Source organism: Sus scrofa, chromosome 6 (assembly GCF_054392235.1).
Source record: "Sus scrofa isolate SSC_HxYL_T2T_F1_AM1 chromosome 6, Sscrofa_HxYL_maternal_Yorkshire_Landrace_v2.0, whole genome shotgun sequence".
NCBI classification, from domain to species: domain Eukaryota; kingdom Metazoa; phylum Chordata; class Mammalia; order Artiodactyla; family Suidae; genus Sus; species Sus scrofa.
The window spans coordinates 62,880,335-62,900,578 of record NC_139388.1 but is presented as its reverse complement, the minus strand read 5'-3'; the positions used below and the strand labels follow the sequence as shown (position 1 = coordinate 62,900,578).

Here is a 20,244-nt window from a genome sequence, read left to right as displayed (position 1 = left end):
AATCGGAGCTGTAGCCACCCACCTACACCACAGTAACACAGGATCCGAGCCACGTCTGCCACCCACACCACAGCCCATGGCCATGCTGGATCCTTAACCCACTGAGCGAGGCCAGGGATCAAACTCGAGTCCTCATGGAGACAAGTCGGGTTCCTTAAGCCCTGAGCCCCAGCGGGAACTCCTACGGTCGAATTCGTAACCCACTGCGCCACGGGAACTCCAGCGTCTTTGGTTTCTCTACGATCATTTTAAGAAACAGAGTAAATGAGAGTTTGGCTTCAGTTCACAGAGCCAGCACGGTGACGACAGGTGTTTCAAGTTCAGGCTGAGCCCTTGGGACAACCAAGAAGCATCCAGAGCCGTGCCCTCCTCAGGAGGCCAAACAAACCCTAGGATGTGCCCACACACAGATGTAACACAGACTTTTTTTTTAAGCCTTCAAAGGATACACTGACCCACAAAGTCACGGAATCAGCGTCCAAAGCAGAGTCAGTCTCGAAAGACAGGAAAGCGAATCTCATCCCTGACAAGGTAACTCCGACAGGCCCTGCACGGTGAAGCCAAACCAGCCCTCACTCAGGTGGACTAGCAGGGACCAGGGCCCCCCCTCACACACCCAAGAGAGGTGGTGGTGGGGGCCCACAGAGCCCTGCTTACGACAGCAGCCTGGCCCCTGAGAAACAGAACGGGTCAAGGGTACCTGAGGATGGGAGTTCCCGAGGGGCCCAGCGAGGTCAGGGTCTGGCTTTATCACTGCTGTGCCTCAGGTCACTGCTGTGGCATGGATGCCATCCGTGGCCCCGGAACTTCTGCAGGCCATGGGCGTGGCCAAGCAAGGGGGGTGTTGGATGGTGGAGTGCCGTGACTTCACCCAGCGCCCACCCACCCCTGTCACAGCTGCTGTGCCGCATGGATACCGACCCCAGGAGAGAACTGGGCAGCCTTTGGTCACATGACTGCAGCTGTGCCCCCAGGAAGTAAGCAGCTGCTCCTCTTCACCTGGGAGGGGGGACAGTACACATTCACCCTTGGGACAAATCCACCTGCCCTCAGTCACAGCATAGCCCAGGGACCCTGAGCACTGGTCCACCAGGCTGATGGCGTCTTGTGAACGGGGCCTGAGGAGGAGAGGGTGGGGTGTTCGCGTTGCCCTGAGACAGACTCCATGTGCTGGGAGTGATGGCAGGTCTTTTTTTTTTTTTATTTTCCTTTTTTTATAGGGCCACACATGCAGCATATGGAGGTTCCCAGGCCAGGGGTCCAATCAGAGCTGCAGCTGCCAGCCTCCACCACAGCCACAGCCACACCACATCCTTAGCTCGCTGAGTGAGACCAGGGATCGAACCCACGTCCTCATGGATACTAGTCAGGGTCTTAACCCCATGAGCCCCAACTCTTTTTTTAAGAAAAAAAGAAATTCAAGGATTCAGAGCCTGCCAAAGCAGAGATCCTGGCAGAGGGCCTGTTCTCTGAGACCCGCCAAGACACAGCCCCTCCAGCAAGGCACACGCCACTGCACCCAGCAACACCCAGCACAGAGAGCGGCACAGCTCTGGGTCCGCATCCTTGGACTGTGGAAGCAGCAGGTGTCATACCTGAGAGGAGAAGGGACTTCTCAAGGGACTGAGACCGGAGTGGGTCTGAGGGGAGCCCACGGTTTTAGAAACGGGGCTCTGCCGTAGCCTCGGGCTACCGTCCAGGACCCGACGAACCCGTGGGCACTGGGAGGCCTGGCGATTCTCACGGAGCCCAGGGGCTGAGGGGAGGTTCGGTCCCTGCAGGTTCAGGTCATCTCATCCATCACCTGCAGCGGAAAGCCAGGTGCCATCGCAACACGGCTCCTGATGTGCCCCCAGTGCCCGACAGACACTGACGGAAAGAGATATCGGGCGTCTGTGCGAATGGAGCTTCCCGTGACGACCTGGGCACTGCCATCCCCACCAAGTCACAAGGCTGCAACCCACTGTTGGGAGACAGGTAAACCTGAGCCACGAACAGGTCCAGAGGTCAAGGTGAGCCCCCATGACGGCGTAGGTGGCCCACGATATTGCCCTCCCAACAAAGTGACACCCTCAGCTGTCGTCTACAGTGTCAGGGCCTGAGTCACCACTGGGCAGTGCCAGGTTTGGGGGGAGCAGTGATGCTCGGGGCTCTGCAAATGCTAAGGAGAGCAAAGGCATTCAACCCTTGCTGGATGCCAGCTGCTGCATGCGGGTGGGTAAGCAGTGGAATCCGGCTGGATCGCCCGGGGATGGGACTCTGAGCACGTGTGACGGAACATGCTGGAGGAGGATGTGAAGGAAAGAACCAATGCATATGAACGGGTCACTTTGCTGTGCCACAGAACACGGTTAAGTCGCCTATAGTAAAACATTTTAAAAAGAGTTCCCGTCGTGGCGCAGTAGTTAACGAATCCGACGAGGAACCATGAGGTTGCTGGTTCCATCCCTGGCCTGGCTCAGTGGGTTAAGGATCCGGCGTTGCCGTGAGCTGTGGTGTAGGTTGCAGACGCGGCTCGGATCCTGCGTTGCTGTGGCTCTGGCGTAGTCCCGCAGCTACAGCTCCAATTAGACCCCTAGCCTGGGAACCTCCATATGCCATCGGAGCGGCGCAAGAAATGGCAAAAAGACCAAAAAGAAATTTTAATGAATAAATTTAGAAAATGCTTCCAATGCGCAGACATCTGGGGGCTGAACAGGATACTACACTCGTGGGCAGGAGAACAGGCTAGACAGAGAGACGTCCCTGGACTCAGGGAGGAGAAGAGGCTCTCAAGGAAGGAGACGTGTCCACAGGGGTGGGCACAAAGCCCTTGGGGCTTTTTTTTTTTCCTGTCTTTTTTTTGCCTTTTCTAGGGCCACTCCCACAGCATATGGAGGTTCCCAGGCTAGGGGTCTAATCAGAGCTGTAGCCGCCAGCCTACACCAGAGCCACAGCAATGCGGGATCCGAGCTGCGACTGCAACCTACACCTCAGTTCACGGCAACGCTGGATCCTTAACCCACTGAGCTGGGCCAGGGATGGAACCCGCAACCTCATGGTTTCTCGTTGGATTCGTTAACCACTGAGCCACAATGGGAACTTCAGCCCTTGGGGCTTTGACTGTGGTGTCACCATCCCCCAGAGCCCCACCACATACAGGGCCCTTGGTAACCAGGGGATGGGGCCGCTGGTTCAGGGGCTGCTCTCCAGCCTCTGCCCCAGTGTGGACACTGGACCTTCCACCAACACGTGCTGGTCTCCGTTCCCCCTAAACACGGCTTTGGCTGCATCCCCCAAAGACGAGGGGGCTGTACTTTCATTTCCATCCAGTTCAAAATAGTTTCCAGTTTTCCCTGAGGTCTTCTTTGCCTTGTGCATTAGGCAGAAGGGTGCCCTTTAATTTCCAAATTCCCAAATGGGGCCCTTTAATTCTTGGCCCAGTCTGACGATGTCCACCAGTTAGTGGTGCTGTCACCGCTCACAGGTCATGGAATGACCATCGAGGCTGTATCAAGACTCATCCTTCGTTCTGCTCCTTGTCCCTGCTCTTGTTTGCTCTTCGAGTGTCCCTCTCCTGCCTCCTTCTGGCTTTGGGAATATTTCTTAGTATCCACTGTATCCACTGGTGTTCCAGTTGTAGCTCTTGCTGGGCTGTGCAAGTGGCTGCACCAGGAGGTATAATACGCACGCCCAATGTCAGACCGAATGTTCTCAGCGCCTCAGAGAAACACAGAACCCACATCATCCTAAGACCCCTGCACCCCCCGCCCTCTTGCTGTAGCTGCTCTGTCCTCGTCTGCATGCACCAAACTCCCCACCACACGCGATGTTTGCTTTCAAAAGCCCCATGCGTTTCAAAGACCTGAGGGGAGACCACAGGCAATTACCTGCACCTTCTACTGCCCACCTGGGGGTCTCCCTTCACTGGTGACGCTGCAAGTGCCCCCAAGAATGGCTTCCTTTCCGCCCGAAGACTCCCCCTCACCATTTCCCTTTGAGCAGGTTCATGGGCACCAAGTCTCTCCACATTCCTCCCTCTGACGATGCCCGTTTCACCTTCACGCCCCAAGAATGTCGCCAGGAGACTCCCAGGCCGGCCCGTTCCGTCTCTCCAGAATGCCCCCTCTGCTGACAGCACTGGTTTCGGAGGTGGAAGCTCGAATTGTCCGAACCGCTTCTCTTCTGGACGGAACATGTCATTGTCTCTGGATGCTTCTCATCGTTTCCACTGGTTTCATTATGACTGTGATGGGTGAGCGGACTTCATAAAGCCTGTGCTGGTTTTCATTTGCGAAGCTTCTTGGACGCGTAAATTCGTGGCTTTAAACAAACCTGTAAGATGACCGGCTCTTTCTTTCCTCAGATACTATTTTGTCTTCATTGACGTCACTCTCTTTTTGCGGGGAGATGGACGGTCCAGGCTCTCACAGATGCCTGATCTGGGTTCCTTTGTTAAAACCGGCTTTTCCTACAGCCTGCGATTTTACCCAGTGCCTGGAGACAGCTTTCGGGTCTGCGATGAGGCAGGAGTTGTGCCCGGGGAGGAAGGAGCAGTGAGGGAGCAGAAAGGACTCAGAGGTCGTGAAGAAGGGTGATGAGAACAGCGGGTGCTGAACTGCAGAAACAAGGACATCAGGGAAGGAGTGCCCACTGGGGCTCAGCGGATGACGAATCTAACCAGCATCCAGGAGGACGCAGCTTCCATCCCCGGCCTCCCTCAGTTGGTTAAGGAGCTGGTGTTGCCCTGAGTTGTGGTGAAGGTTGAAGATGCAGCTCGGATCCTGTGTTGCTGGGGCTGTGGTATAGGCTGGCAGCTTCAGTTCCAGTTCGACCCCTACCATGGAACCTCCATATGCTGTAGGAGCAGTTTTGAAAAAAAAGGCAGGAAAAAAAAAAAAAAAAAAAAAAAGGAACTCAGTGGAGGGAAGTGCTTGAGGGAAGAAAATCCACAACCCCAGGTCAGGAGGCAGGGCTGTGCCCTCCTCTAAGGGCTGGCACTCCGTCCTCCCACCTGGCCCCGCTCCTGTGGGAATTCTCCTCCCGCTGCTGGCGGCCCAGTTGGCTCCTCCAGAAAACCAAGGCCCACACTGGAAGCGCCAGCAGCATCCCCCTCTGCCCCACCTCACACTCAACCCCCGAATCCACACCGCTGGGCCCCTGGGCCCTGTTCCACAAGGTCCCTGACCCCCGGGAGACTCGAGACCTCCCATCTATGCTGGCACATCCGCCTCCTTCCTGGTCCTCCAAAGGAGGCCCCCGCTCCCTCCGGCTCATTCCTCTCCCACCTCCAAAGCCTCTTCCTAGAGCCCAACCACACCCACCCATAGGAGCACAGCGCCCCCTCCTCAGCCAAGCCCATCCCAGGGAAACCCTTCCCCGAGAACACACGCGCACCCCCGAGCTCCCTGGGCGTTGCGCCCCCGCACACGGCACCTTCAGCCAGTCTGAACGGGCCACAGCCTTGCCTGGCTGCCGGACCAGGAAGCCTGCCTTTTGCTTTCCACTACACCGAGAACATGTTCTGTGCCACAGGTTCCTGGGAAGGGTCATATGAGAAAACCACGGGGAACGACCTAAAACACTGATCAAGACACCATCCAGGAGCCATCATGACGCTGGGGGTGGGCTCTTAAGAAGTTAATTATCACTGGAGCCCTCCTGCATTAGAGTCCCTCCATGGTAGCAGACTTTTGTTATTTTTTATTTGCTTTTTGGTGTTGCACCCACGGCCTATGGAGGTTCCCAGGCTATTGATTGAATGGCAGCTGCAACCACTGGTCTACACCACAGCCACAGCCACAGCCACGGGGGATCTGAGCCGCGTCTGCGACCTATACCTCAGCTCACAGCCATGCCAGATTCTTCCTCCACTGAGCAAGACAGGGATCAAACCCGTATCCTTGTGCATACTAGTCAGATTCATTTCCACTGAGCCACACGGGAACTCGGTGGCAGCCTTTTTAAAAGAGAAATCTGTCCACACTCTCTACTGACGAAAACCTTCCCAGTGCTTTCAAGAGAAACCCCAAAATACTTACACAGTGTTCAAGACCCTGCATGACCCGGGGCCTGACTGCTCTCCCTCCTGAGAACCACTCAAGACCTGTCTGGTCTAGGCGACCCCACCACCACCAGGACCGCCCAGAGCGCACCCCCCCACCCCCAGCATCCAGCCACCAGGAGGCGACTTCCCAACCTGCACCCAGGCTTCATGACACTCACCCACTCATGATGCGCAGGGTCTTGCTTTCTTGTTTTTTCCCACCTTGGAACAGTCTCCTAAGACTACACCCAATTGTGGCCACGGAAGCATCGGTGATGCCTGGGTTCATTCATCTCAGCCCCGCGAGTCCAGGGAAAGCCCAGTGTCAGCCGTCCTGAACGAACGTGCTCCTTGCTCAACAAATACCAACCGAAAGGACGCGCTGATGCAAGGCAGGAACAAGGCGTGCATTTGCAGAAGCGCAGGAAAGGGAAGTTCTTGCCGCAGATCCCACGGCCCACGTCAGAGGCAGAGGGAGAACCGGACAGCTCGGGGCAGCCCTGGGCCCTGCCGCTGCCTCTGGCCCCCGGGTCTGGGACAACGGCGCTCTCTGGATGGGGATTTGGCAGGAGGTGGAGGCCGGAGGGCAGACCCTGGAGGGGAAGCGGGGAGGCTCAGAGGTGGCCTCAGAGGTGCTCAGAGATGGCCCGGCCCTCGGCCACATCCACTAGGGAGAGCGGAGTCCGGCTGAGGAGGAACCCCCGCTGAGCAACTCGGAGCCTGGGCCTCGGTCACACACTCTGCATCTCTGAGGACTGGGCGAGTCACCTCAACGGCTGGGGACCATGGGAGGCGGCAGCACGACCCCAAGCCTCACGGCCCTTCTCTGCCTCGGTGAGCCATGGGGAAGGAGGGATTGGGCCTCTCTCCCGCCGAGCTGTGCCCTGGAGACCTGAAGACACAGGAGCCTCAGTCAGGGGAGAACTTTTGGAGAGGGGGATGGGCTCAGCCCCAGATCTGACCCCAGCACCCAGGGCCCCAGACCAGACCTGGAGCGTCTGTGTGTGGAGGGGTGGGGCTCACGGGGACTCTCTTCCAGGGCTGTGCTGGCGCCCATGGGGCCAGGTCCAGGCAGGTGAGTCCCCCAGACCTCCTGCTTCCACCCAACCAGCCTTCTGTCCTAGGGAAAGGGGGGCACAGCGGGTGGGGCTGATGGTGACCAGGCTGGGAGGGCCCTGGGCTGACCCCTGTGGAGACAGGCCGAGGGAGAAGGGCACCCTGACACTCCAGGTCTGATTCCTTTCCAGGGGTCCTTCCCAAACCCTCCATCCGGGCTGACCCGGGACCCATTGTCCCCAAGGGGAGCCCTGTGACCCTCTGGTGTCAGGGGTCCCCGCAGGCTGAGGTCTACCGTCTGTATAAAGTGGGGGACTCTGGACTCTGGGAGGATGAAGCTCCCCAGGCCTCCAGTACAGCCTGGTTCCGCTTTGAATCCTTGAGCTCCCGCCATGCAGGGCAGTACCAGTGTGCTTATCACAGCAGGAACAGCTCATCCAGGCGGAGTGACCCCCTGGCCCTCGTGGTGACAGGTAAGAGGGAGGACCTGGGTCCCTCCCACCCGGGGCTCCTCCTCACAGGCAGGGCGAGCAGACTGTGGGCTCAGAGGGCCTGAACCCCACAGCCCACAGCTTGGGAGTGGGGTGAAGGCCCCCCTTTAATACCATCCTCCTGCCCCCTCAGGACTGTACACAGCACCCTCCCTCTCAGCCCACCCCAGCCCCGTGATGGCGTCAGGAAGGAACATGTCCCTCTCCTGTAGCTCATGGTTCACATCGGGCATGCTGCACCTGCTGAAGGAGGGAGGGGCTGACGCACCCCGACGCAGTGCACCGGGGAAACTCCGAAACTCGGGAGAGAGGCAGGCCCTCTTCCCTGTGGGCCCCGTGAACGCCTCCCACGGGGGCACCTACAGATGCTATGATTCTCCCAGCTCCGATCCCTACCTGTGGTCTCAGCCCAGTGACCCTCTGCATCTCCAGGTCACAGGTGAGGGCCCCCAGCCCCATCTATTTCCTGGACCCTTGACCTAAGCTCGGTGCCCAGTGCAGTCCCGGGGCTAAGGGGGCACCAGGGAAGGGACTGACACAGGCCTCCTGGGGGGAACCTTGGGCAAGAGGCTTGGGGAGGACCAGAGAAAACTCTCCCTGCAGCCCCAGGGAACAATGTGGGGTGCACCACCCACAGGGCCAACATCCCCACCTCCGCAGGTATGTACAAGGAGCCCTCCCTCTCGGCCCAGCCGGGCTCCCTAGTGCTCCTCGGAGACAGACTGACCCTCCAGTGTCGCTCAGATGCCAGCTTTGGCAGATTCGCACTGACCAAGGACGAGGGAAGCACACCTCCCCTCCACCTAAATGGCCAGCACAGCCCCAACTTCCCCCTGGGTCGTGTGAGCCACACCCGAGTGGGCCGGTACAGGTGCTACGCTGCACACAACCTCTCCGATGCGTGGTCGGCCCCTAGTCCCCCCCTGGACATCCTGATCGCGGGTGAGGAGCCCCTATCCTGCCCATGGCCAGACTCTCTGTCCAGGAGATACACAGTGGTGATGGGGTCCCTGGAGCAGAGGCTGAGAAGGGGCAGTGGTCTAAGGGAAAGGGGGTGGGAATGTGGAGATAAGAAACCCACACAGAGGGCCTGAGAAGGGGTCCCAGACAGGGTCCCTAGAGAGAAGACAGTGCCCCTCAGCTCAGGGTCAAGGGTGTGTGGCAGGGGCGGCTCTCTATACATCCCCCCTCCTCTCCTCCAGGAATGTACCGGAAACCCTCCCTCTCAGCCCATCCAGGGACCTCAGTGTCCTGGGGAGAGAACGTGACCTTGCAGTGTCACTCTGAGATCGTGTTGGACACCTTCCACTTGTTCAAGGAGGGCTCGCTGGCTCCTGCCCAGAGCCTGCGTCTGCAGAACACAACAGCACCCCTTCAGGCCAACTTCACCTTGAGTCCTATGACTTCAGCCCACAATGAGACCTACAGGTGCTATGGCTCACAGAGCACCTCCCCCTACGTGCTGTCAAACCCCAGTGACCCCCTGCAGCTCTTGATCTCAGGTAAGGAACCCCAGACCTGGTCCTCTGGGTCCTGGTCAGTTCAGGGTGCTGATGACCCCAGGGCAGCTCTTGGCTTGGGGGGGAGTAAGGAGGTCAGAGAAGGAGGGGAAGCCACTCTCAGAGGGATGGCAACTCCCTTCCCCCCACCAGCTGCATCCTCATTGCTGGGGTCCAACATTGCTCCTGGAGAGTAGCGGGAGGCTAGAGGACTCAGGGCTGACCCAAAGGGGGAAATGCTAGAGACCCACCTCTCGATCCCCTGGTCTGCAGGCCTTGCAGCCCCTCACATGGGGAGAACAACACTAGGACACGGAGTGAGCAGAGGCCTCGATCGCCTAGGGACCAAGATCACAGACCCCAGCACGGCTGGTCTCTCAGGAGGGCTGGCATTTGGGCAGGAGATGCAGGGGGACCACAGGACTCCAGAGGCACCAAGGGTCGGAGGGTGATGGAAAGGGGGTCACAATGAGGGAGTGTAGGCACTCAGCCTGGGAGAAGCAGCGCCCCTCACCTGCCCTGAGGATGGGCTCACAGAGTCAGGCTTGCAGAGGGGAAAGGGAGGGTCGGCTGCAGGTGGGGGTGTGTCATGGAAAGCAGGGCTGTCACACCCTCCTGACCCACGGGAGCTCATGGTCTCAGGGGACGGGTCCCGAGTCTGCCCTGTTGGAGCTCAGTCAGCACAGGGTCCTGACCCCAGAAACGTCTGAGACATTCATACAAGAGGGGACACAGGGCAGACTCCACAGAGGGGGACACAGAACCCAGGGAAGGGCTGCGTGTCCCCAACTCCACACTCACAGCCCCACTTCATGATTCTCAGGACCAGCAGACACCATCCGCCCATCACAAAACCACTCAGATCCCACGAGTGGTGAGGAGGAGGAATCCTCAGTTATGGGGCTGGGTTCTGGGGTGCAGGTCCTATAAAGGGGAGGCTGTGCCCAGGATTCTGGGGGGACTGGGGTCTGCCCTCACCTCTGCGACCTCTCTGTCCACAACCCCTAGCCTCTCCCCCTGAAGACTACACAGTGGACAACCTCGTCCGGATGGCCACGGCTGCACTGATCCTGCTGAGCCTCGGAATTCTGCTCTTCCAGGCTCAACATGGCCATGGAGAAACCCAAGACATGGCCATGAGCTGAGCACAGAGGCCACAGGGCACCGTCCAGAGTGGCAGAGCCTAGGCAATGACCCGATGGGCCCAGGAGGTTCTGGAAAAAAATCTGCCATGTTGTGAGAACTGCCTGCTGAGACCATGAAGGGAGAGACAGGGTGTGGGTGCAGGGGGAGGACTGGGGAGTCCCCGTGCAGGGCTCTGCCTCTGTTACACCGAGGTGCTCTCCTCCTCCACGGATGCCTCTCCCTGACGGCCTGTCCTCTCTCACCTGGGACATGAGGCACAGCCCACACGGCAGGTGTGTCCCCACACCTGACACACCTGCATGCTCTGGCCCAATTTCATGGGGGATATTTGTCTTTTAATTTAATTCCACATTCTCTCACGTGTACTACTGACCTCCACCTCTGCAGCCAGAAGCAAAAGATTGTTTAAAGAACTGAACTAGAGGGGGAAAAAAAGAGTGAGAGGGAGAGAAAAATAAACAAATAAATAAATAAAAATAAAGAAAGAACTGAACAAGTGAGGAAGAATCAAGTACTCTTTGGAACGGATGAATCCAAAACGATTCCCTTAAGCCCTTTCTGGAATCTCCAGCCCTCCCCTCCTCATCACATGTCACCCAGTGCAGTTCTTCCAGAAACACCTGCACTTTGCAGGGACACCCTGGTGTTTGAGGTGACAGCCAGGTGCTGTGCTGATAAACGGACCCTAAGAATATGTCATTTGTCAAAAGCCCATCCTCGTGGCCTTTGTCTCTCTTTAGACTGTCTCTTCCTGGCCACCGTCAGGGTGCCCGTGCAAACGCACTGAAGGCAGAGGTGGGAAGCAGGGAAGAGAGTTGTGTGATGGGAGTTCCCGTCGGGGCTCAGGGGAAGTGAATCTGATAAGTATCCATGAGGACACGGGTTCGAGACCTGGCCTTGCCCAGTGGGTTAAGGATCTGGTGTGGCTGTGACCTGTGGTGTAGGCAGGCAGCTGAAGCTCCAATTTGACCCCTGGTCCTTGTACCATGGGTTCGACCATAAAAGCAAATATATATATATATATATATATATATATATATATAAATTAGTTAAAATTTTCTTCAAGTCCACAAAAAATAAATGCTGGGGAGGCTGTGGAGAAAAGGGACCCCCCCCCCTACGGTGCTGGTGGGAAGGTAACTTGGTGCAGCCACCATGGAGAACAGTATGGGGGTTCCTCAGAAAACTAAACATAGAACCACCACAGGACCCAGCAATCCCACTCCTGGGCATCCATTCAGGGAAAACCATCATTTGAAAAGATCCACGCACCCCCGTGTCCAGCGCAGCCCCATTTACAACAGTCAACCTCATGGTCGTCGGCAGAGGAGGGAGAAGACGACGCGGTACGTGGATACGACGGGTGAGGCTCAGGGAGGGAAGCCGAATGGAAGAGTGCTGTTTGCAGCAACACACATGGACCTCGAGACGCGCACACGGAGGTCAGTGACTCAGACAGAGAAAGACAGAGAGCATGCGACAGACAGCATGGACACGGGGAATCTCGGTTTTAACATGGTATCAATAATGCATTTACAAAACAGACACAGACGGACACAACAGAAATCAAACTTCAGGTTTCCAAAGGCGAAACATTGGGAGAGGAATCAGGCATTTGGGACTAACCTGCATGCACAGAAAATAACAACCATCAGGGAGCCTGAAAGGCATAGGGTCATCCACTCAATCATCTGGAATTAACTGTATACTAAAGAACCGGAGGAGTTGCCTCTGGTGGCACCCACAGCGAGTGAAGGGCCCGACTCGTCTCCACGAGGATGTGGGTTGGATCCCTGGCCTCGCTCAGTGGGTTAACTACCCGGCATCGCCAGAAGCTGTGCTGTAGGTCACAGACACAGCTCCGATCTGGCGTGGCTGTGGGTGTGGAGGCGTCTGGCGCAACAGCTCCGATGCAACCCCAGCCTGGGAACTTCCATATTTCTAAAATGTGGCTCTAAAAATGAAACCAAAGAAAAAAATCTGAGCGAGGGTGTATATATGTACATACAGATGCAATTCACTTCGTTGTACACCTGAAACTAACACGACATACTCAACCATACTCGGATAAACTTTTTTAAAAATCAAATAAAACAAAAGCCATTTCTTTAAGACAAGGTAACGGCAAAAGACCCACAAGAGCCGAACCATCTTGACAAAGAATAACGGATTTGGACACCGCATACGTCCTCAAGTATCCTACAACAGAGTCGCAGGATCTCAGCACCATGGTGCCGGCACCAGGATGCACGCTCGCAATAAAACCGAAGGACAACACGCAAACCCACATGAAGGATCAGCTGAGTTTTTACAAAGCTGCCAAGACTCCCTCGTGGGGAAAGGACACTCTCTTCAACCAGCGGAGCGGGGAAATCGGGGTCTCCACCTGCAGAAGAACAACGCTGGAGCCTTACCCTCATCATACCCACAAATCAGCTCCAATGGATCAGTGGAAGAGCGGAAAGGCTTCTAGAGAAAACAGAAGTAAGTCACTGTAACTGTGAACTTCACAGCATTTCTTAGAGAGGCCACGTAAGGAATTATAGAGGAATCGCCTCAAAATATAAAGTATACATGCATCAAAAATAATAAAGAGCTTAAAGAACAAGGTAAAATTTCAAAAAATGCCTGCACACCCTCTGTCTCATCGGAGTAGAGGATCCTGAGAGAGAAAGAACACCTGTAACTCAATCATAAGAAATGACCCAATATGTTAAAAAATTATCGAGAGGCTTCAATAGACATTTCCACACAGATGATACCCAGGGGACAGCGAGCACAGAAAAGGGGGTTCAGCACACTGGCCATTAGAGAAATGCAACAAACACCAAGGAAAATACCAGCTAAAACCAACCACACTGACCAAATCGTCAAAATAACGATTAACCACTGGCGAGGAGCAGGTGGGGAGATTTGAACCCACACACACGGCTCCTGGGAACGTGAACTGCGTCAGCCTCTGTCCACAGCCAGTGGGCACATCCTGAAAAGCTGGAACCCGGGAGGACCGGATGACCTAGGCATTCCACCTCTAGCTGTGGCCTCCATCGTGCAGCTTCCTGCGCACTAGAGAGCTGCTGTCCAAGTGTGAGCCCACAGTTTCCAACAGCCGGATGTGACCCCCGATGGCTACAGGAGCTGGGTCTCAGGGGAAGAGCCCTGCCTGCCACAAAGAGAAAGGACAAGAAAACACAGCCAGCAGGTTCCAGCCCGTCTGCAGGTGGGCTCGCCGGGTAATTCACAGAAACACAACAGGACAACCACCCAGAAGCCCGACACTGATGAAGACACACACAGAGAAACCACAGCTCCTGGTCGCCACTTGGTGCTCTGCCCACAGCATGGAAACGGAGCCGACAGCATCAGAGGAGGAGTGACTGGCCGGGGGCAAGCGGTTGGCGGGAAATGACTCTAGGTCTGGATGCAGAGGGATGACGAGGGGGGGCTGCTGCTGAGAGCAACAAGGACATCGGAAAGGGCAAGGGTTTGGGAGAAACACAACCACACACTCAGCCCAGGAGGGAGGGGGGCCTCCAGGGGTCAGAGGACAGGAGCATCAACACCTCCCTGAGCCCCTTCTGCCCCGGGCTCCTCCATCCTCCGATGGCCCCACTTGTCCTCTAGCCCAACAAAGGGACGCCGCAGGGGCCTTCGAGTCTTCGCCCTCTCCCAGCCCACAGACAACAAACCAGCCCACAGGCCTGGCCCTGAGCCCTTCCCATCCCCGGCCTGGTCCCACACCACAGTCGAGCTCAGGGCAAGACGCAGGAGGATGTGCTGGTGCGACCCCAGCAGCCTCCTTCCTGGCGTTCCTGCCCCAGGACCTCATGCCCAGCTGCGGGATTTGCTTCGCATGGCCCCAACCTCCACTACCGCAGGACCCGCCCCTGCAAAGCATCCTTCCAGGGTCTCCACCTGCCCTCAGGAAACTCCAAGGGCCCCCACCTGACATCCCACGAGGCTGGTGGTCAGAATGAGCTGACCTCTCCAGCACCAGCCAAGCTGACGCCTCCCTCAGGCCAAACTCACCCAGGAATCATCTCCTCTCCCCAGACACACACAACCAGAGGTATCACGTGTGGTTCTCAAGGGCCGACCCTTGAGCCTGGTTTTCACATCACAGACTCCTGCCCAAACCTCCCAGACCATGAAGACAACAAAGAACTCCGTTCCACAGGGAATGTGCTTGTTGTAGGATTCATTTAAGGGTTTCCTGAGAAATGCACACACACCACTCAGGTACTGATCCAGGCATCACTTCGTGGTCAGACTGATGCTGGAGCCGTCTCACTCTGTACTCCCACATCCTGCTGCCCTCCCGTCCAAACAGCCACGTCTCCATACCTTCCTTCCTCAAGGCTGTGGCCTGAAGGACAGACTCCAGGCACACTTGCAGGGGCCCCTGACCCTGTGGGACGGGGGGCAGGAGCCCTGATGGCTCCAGCCCTTGGCACACCTCCCCTCTCCCTGGTCGAGGATGCCAGCCCCTCACTGCACCTGTGCTCACCTCTGTCCATCTGGGTCTGTCCTTCTGCAAAAGTCCCCACACTCACGCATCACCAGGCGACTGGATGTTCACCTCTTCCTGTTGCGCTGTCCTCTGTCTTCTCTGCCTACACAAGTCACCAAACCAGAGCCATCACCGACACACGCACTGCCTGTTGTCACTATCAGAGCTCATGAGTCCAGGGAAGGACCTGGCCACCTTCACAAGGAAGCTCATGTCTGGATATAGCACCTGCTCCATAATCCCTGGCTGACGGCCTGGATGGTGGGAGGAAGAAAGGCTGCATTGACAAGTCGCAGGAAGGGAAGTGACCTCCCCAAGGCCCACAGGGTCAAGGAAGAGCAGAGTCAGAACTGGAACCAAAGCAGTGCTCTCACTGGCCCCTCAGCTGGGTCTTCGGCTCCAGCCGTGTCTGGACGGAACAGACCCAGGGACGCCCTCCCTCCAGCCTCCGACCTCCCTCCAAGCGTTTCCCAGTCCCAGCCTTGGAACAAACCGCTCCCCCATCCTCTGCCTCCAGGACCAGCCCACACCATCTTCTGAGCTGCACTCCATATTGCTGACCCACCAGGAGCGCCCAGATGCGTCAGAATCATTCCACCGAGGTGGAGGCCACCATCGACCGCCTGGTCAACAGGCATCTGCCCACATCTCACACCTACCTCTCGCTGGCCTTCTTTGTCCACTGTGACGACGCAGCTCGGGAGGGTGTGGAAAATTCTCCCATGAATTGCTGAGCAGAAGCACGAGGGTGCCGAGCTCTCCGGAAAATGCAGTGGTGAAAAGGGGGCTGCAGCCTCTTCCAGGAGGAGCAGAAGCCGCCTCAGGAGCAGGGGCGAAAACCCAGGACGCCACGGAAGCTGCTGAGCTGCTGGAGAAGACCTGAACCAGGCCCTCTGGACCCACAGGCCCTGGGGTCCCCCCACACACACGCCCACCTCCCTGACTTCCTGTGGAGTCGCTCCCTGGGCAGCAGGTGAAACTCACCAGGAAGATGGGCCACCACCTGACCGCCCTCTGCAGGCTGCCCGCCCCCGGGCTGGGCCGGGCCACTTTCTCCTGCAAAGCCTCCCCCTCAGGTGCCCCCAGGAGCCTCTGGGAACCAGCCCGAGCCTGGGCTTCTGCCTCAAGTCTCTCTGCAGACACGAGGCAGCTCTCGAACCACCCTGGACCCTTTGCCCCAGCCGTGAACCAAAGGGATACAAATACAACATTGCAGAAAAAAGAACTGGCATTAGACGAGGCTGCTCCTGGCCCTGCCCTGCATCCTCACCTGCCTGCCCTGGACCCGTCTCTCTCCCTGGATGTGGCTTTGGCATGAGGGTGTGTGGGGCCCGGTGTAACTCAGATAGGGCCTCACCTGAGGCATATGTGAGTTCCCAGGCTAGGGGCTGACCTGGAGCTACCGCTGCTGGCCTATGCCACAACCATGGCAGTGCAGAATTGAAGACACATCTGCAACCTATACCATAGTGTATGGGAATGCCGGATCCTGAACCCACTAAGTGAGGCCAGGGATCGAACCTGCATCCTCATGGATACTAGTCGGATGGTTTGTTTTGTTTTGTTTTGCTTTACTTTTTGCTTTTTAGGGTCACACCTTGGGCATATGGAGGTGCCCAGGCTAGGGACAGAATTGGACCTGTAGCTGCTGGACTACCCCACAGCCACACCAATGCAGGATCCAAGCCATGGCTGTGACCTACACCACAGCTCATCACAATGCCAGATACTTAACCCAACGAGCAAAGCCAAGGATCGAACCTGCATCCTCACGGATGCTAGTCAGATTCGTTAACCACCAAGCCACAACAGGAACTCTACTAGTCGGATTCTTTTCCACAGAGCCACAATGAGAACTCCTGCAGCATTTATTTATAACAGAAAGATACAGGAGCAACCCAAGTGGCCAGCAACAGACCATGGCTTAAGATCTGGTGTGTAGGACTCCCTGTCGTGGCTCAGTGGAAACCAATCCCACTAGGAACCATGAGGTTGTGGGTTTGATCCCTGGCCTCCCTCCATGAGTTAAGGATCTGGCATTGCCATGAGCTGTGGGGTAGGTCACAGACCTGTCTTGGATCTGGTATTGCTGTGGCTGTGGTGTAGGCCGGCGGCTACAGCTCCAATGCGACCCCTAGCCTGGGAACCTCCATATGCCATGGGTGTGGCCCTAAAACGCAAACCAACACACAAAATCTGGTGTGGAACCCACTGCTCCAGGCCATGGATCAAACCGGCCCCTCTGCAGAGACCAACCCCTACGCCTCAGCGGGAACTCCACGTCACTGCTCATTATAAACACGATGCTGAGTGTTAGACCCCGACTCATTTCTCCTCTAACTGAAGTTTGAAGCAACAGCAGCTGGTGAACCTGACCTGCTTTATGACATTTTACAAATACGCCAAAATTTGCTTTAACCTACAATCCCTTTTTTCCAAAGAAATTCACTATGTTTTAAATTTCTTGCTTAGTATTTATTTATTTTTCATTTTGGGGCTGAACCCACAGCATAGGGAGGCTCCCAGGCTGAAATCAGAGCTTCAGCTGCCAGCCTCCGCCACAGCCACAGCAATGCCAGATCCAAGTTGTATCTGTGACCTACACCACAGCTCTTGTGCTTATAAATATTGCTACTATAGACACCCTTGAAATATTCTACTCTCTATACATGCAAGTTTTTCTATGTTTGACATGGCAAGGAACTGCTGGGTAGCACAGACATACCTGAAAAACTAATGGGTAATGACACAGTTCTCACTTAATTAAGGTCTTAATTTACACAACCAGAAACACGTACAGTAAACCCATCTGTCCCAGACTCACTAACACTTTTCTTGTCAGACTTTTTAAAAGCATTTGCCAAGCTCTCATTCAAGAAATTTAATTCACCGTTTAATAAAACTCTCCCCAAAGAGAACTCCAGGCCTCAGAGCCTTGACTTTAAATTCCAGAAAACAGGTAAGAACCATAACACCAATTCTGCACAATCTCTCCCAGACACCAGATGAGGAGGAAATGCTTTGTACTTTACGAGGCTACACTCTAATGACAAAACTAAACAAAGACAATGCAAGACACACAACAAAAACCTGCAGGCCAGTCTCCCCCGAGAGCATAAACGTGACCTTCAAATCAAATTTTACACTGTCTTTTCAAAATGCTACGCCACATCCAAGGGGAGCTTATCCCAGGCACGCAAGGCTGGTTTGATATGCAGAAATCAAACCACCACACTGACAATCCAAGAAAGACAAACCACCCGCTCGAGTCAGAGCGGGGCCCAATCAACCTCCACTCACGAGGAACCACCCAACACAGCAGAACCCCTGGCGCTCTAGTCCTAAAGGAGCTTCCTCAGTCAGACAGAAGACAGGGCCACGAGCCTGCAGAGAAGAGCATATCTAATGGCGAACAATGAACTGAGGGGGAAAATATAGAGGAGGCAGGGGTATACAAGGACCTGGAGCTCAGGAAAAAGGTCCTGTCTGGGCACTGGGGGTGGGGCCTGAAAGGCCTTCTTCTTGCAGCTTAGAGCCATCCTCCCGGTGGCCATCAGAGGGCGCAAGAGAGTCGCAGCAGAGTCTCTCCTTGGACCAAGACCATGTTCAGAATGGGACACACTGTACTTTAAACTTTCAAAATGTATTTTTTAAAAAAGCCAGAATGAGGAGTTCCCGTTGTGGCTCAGCAGTTAACGAATCCGACTAGGAACCATGAGGTTGCAGGTTGGATCCCTGGTCTTGCTCAGTGGGTTAAGGATCCGGCGTTGCAGTGAGCTATGGTGTATGTTATAGACGTGGCTTGTATCCCAAGTTGCTGTGGCTCTGGTGTAGGCCAGAGGCTATACCTCCTATTCCACCCTTAGCCTGGGAAACTCAATATGCCCCGGGAGCAGCCCAAGAAATGGTAGAGGAAAAAAAGGCAAAAAAACCCCAAAACAAAACAAACAAACAAAAAAAACCACCCACGGAGTTCCCGTTGTGGCGCAGTGGTTAACGAATCTGGCTAGGAACCAAGAGGTTGCAGGTACGATCCCTGGCCTGCTCAGTGGGTTAAGGATCCGGCATTGCCGTGAGCTGTGGTACAGTTCGAAGCTGCAGCTCGGATCCTGAGTTGCTGTGGCTCTGGCGTAGGCTGGCAACTCCATATGCCACAGCAGCAGCACAAGTAATGGCAAAAAGATAAGAAAAACAAAACAGAATGAGACACAGTGTACAAATTCCAGTGGAACAGGGGGCATTATTTCCTTAAATGAAGAGTCTGCCCTTGGGAAAGCCCATGCAAGGCCCACAAACACTGTGTGCCCAGCTGGACCAGCACAGGGTCTTTTTAAAGACCCTTCGGTTAGAGAGGCTGATAAAACAACGATATTTGGCCCAATTAACTTTCCTGCAAACTCCAGTGCCCTGATGAGTTGAAAAAACCGCGGATAAGCAAAAACCCAAGAAAAACCACTTTGAAATGGAGAATAAGGGCAGCTTCTCTTTAGCCCTGTCACCCCTCCCTGAGTCTGGCACAGCTCCACACTGAGAGGCCCCCGCCCTCTGCCCAGGCTTCCCCCTCCCTCTGAGGACAGTGAGTGAGGCTGCAGGTGACACCCCCAGGATTCAGCGGCTGCCTGAGACCTGCCTGCCACTCCAATCACAGCATGGGGAGCGCCGGGGCTCCAGGCACACGTGGCAGCAGCAAAGAACTCAGAAAAGGGACAGGACTCTCAGCAGGGGCACAGCCGAGCTGCGGGATGGAGGGGAGGGGCCCTCGTCTGTAGGAGGAACAGGGAGCTTGCCCCCTGCCTCAGCCTCCCCCTTCATCACTCAGGGAAACGGGGTGCAGGGCTGAGGGAGGGGCCAAGGCAAGCAACTCAGCATCTTCTACCCAGGAGGGAGGAAAGCAGAGTTGGCACGTCCACAGAAAATCTTTCAGAGCTTCCAGAATCTCTAACGGGCTGATGGGGCAAACCCACTGACACCAAAGCAAAGCAACGAGAAACACGAAGACTCAGGGAAATGGGACACTGCCAATGCCACAGGATAAACCCCATCAACGGACCAAAGCACATCAGACACCTGTGAGTTATCTGACGGATGAGGCGAAAGAATTGTCTTTGAGAAGCCATGAGCTAATCCTTGACAGGGTGCCAGAACACACGACCGGGGCAGGACAGCCCTTCCATAAATAAATGATGGTGGGGACACAAGACATCCACACACAGGACGGCACTGGGCCCCAGACGCACCCCACACACAAAACCCACTCAGAATGGGTTCAGGACTTAACCATGGCGAGCGCCCTGGTGGTGCAGCAGGGGAAGGACTGGCTCCCTGGCCCCAGAGCTTCTGCAGGCCCTCGGCTTGGCCAAAAAAAAAAAAAAAAAAAAGGTTTAAAAACTTAAACACAGGACTGACACCATAAAAGTGCAAGAACAAAACACTGGAAAAGCTTCTGCTTCTTTTCTTTTTTCTTTTTCTTTTTTTCTTTTTCTTTTTTTTTTTTTTTTTTGGCGACACCCGCGACAC

At 55.7% G+C, this 20,244-nt stretch overlaps 1 protein-coding gene and 1 long non-coding RNA gene across 10 annotated transcripts; one reads left to right on the top strand and one right to left on the bottom strand.

Moving 5' to 3' along the window:
• Positions 1-2,628: 2,628 nt before the first annotated feature.
• On the bottom strand, positions 2,629-6,400 carry LOC146402470 (uncharacterized). The gene is made up of 2 exons (XR_014806689.1): positions 6,205-6,400; positions 2,629-4,837 (listed from the first exon to the last, which is right to left on the bottom strand). It is a non-coding gene; the product is annotated as an uncharacterized LOC146402470 (long non-coding RNA).
• An 89-nt stretch (positions 6,401-6,489) lies between these two features.
• Positions 6,490-10,717, top strand: LOC146402469 (leukocyte immunoglobulin-like receptor subfamily A member 6). Of its 9 annotated transcripts, none has more exons than XM_084962035.1 (8): positions 6,490-6,597; positions 6,697-6,859; positions 7,065-7,100; positions 7,505-7,554; positions 7,706-8,011; positions 8,233-8,514; positions 8,775-9,074; positions 9,345-10,717. In XM_084962035.1, exons 3-8 carry the CDS (start codon positions 7,081-7,083, stop codon positions 9,521-9,523), a joined length of 1,137 nt encoding a protein of 378 aa, XP_084818161.1. In that variant the 5' UTR covers positions 6,490-6,597; positions 6,697-6,859; positions 7,065-7,080; the 3' UTR covers positions 9,524-10,717. The 9 variants fall into 9 exon arrangements, with proteins under 9 accessions (XP_084818161.1, XP_084818159.1, XP_084818158.1 ...); XM_084962033.1 differs by having other exon boundaries at positions 7,390-7,554; positions 10,080-10,717; XM_084962032.1 differs by having other exon boundaries at positions 7,273-7,554; positions 10,080-10,717.
• The last annotated feature ends 9,527 nt before the right edge of the window (positions 10,718-20,244 follow it).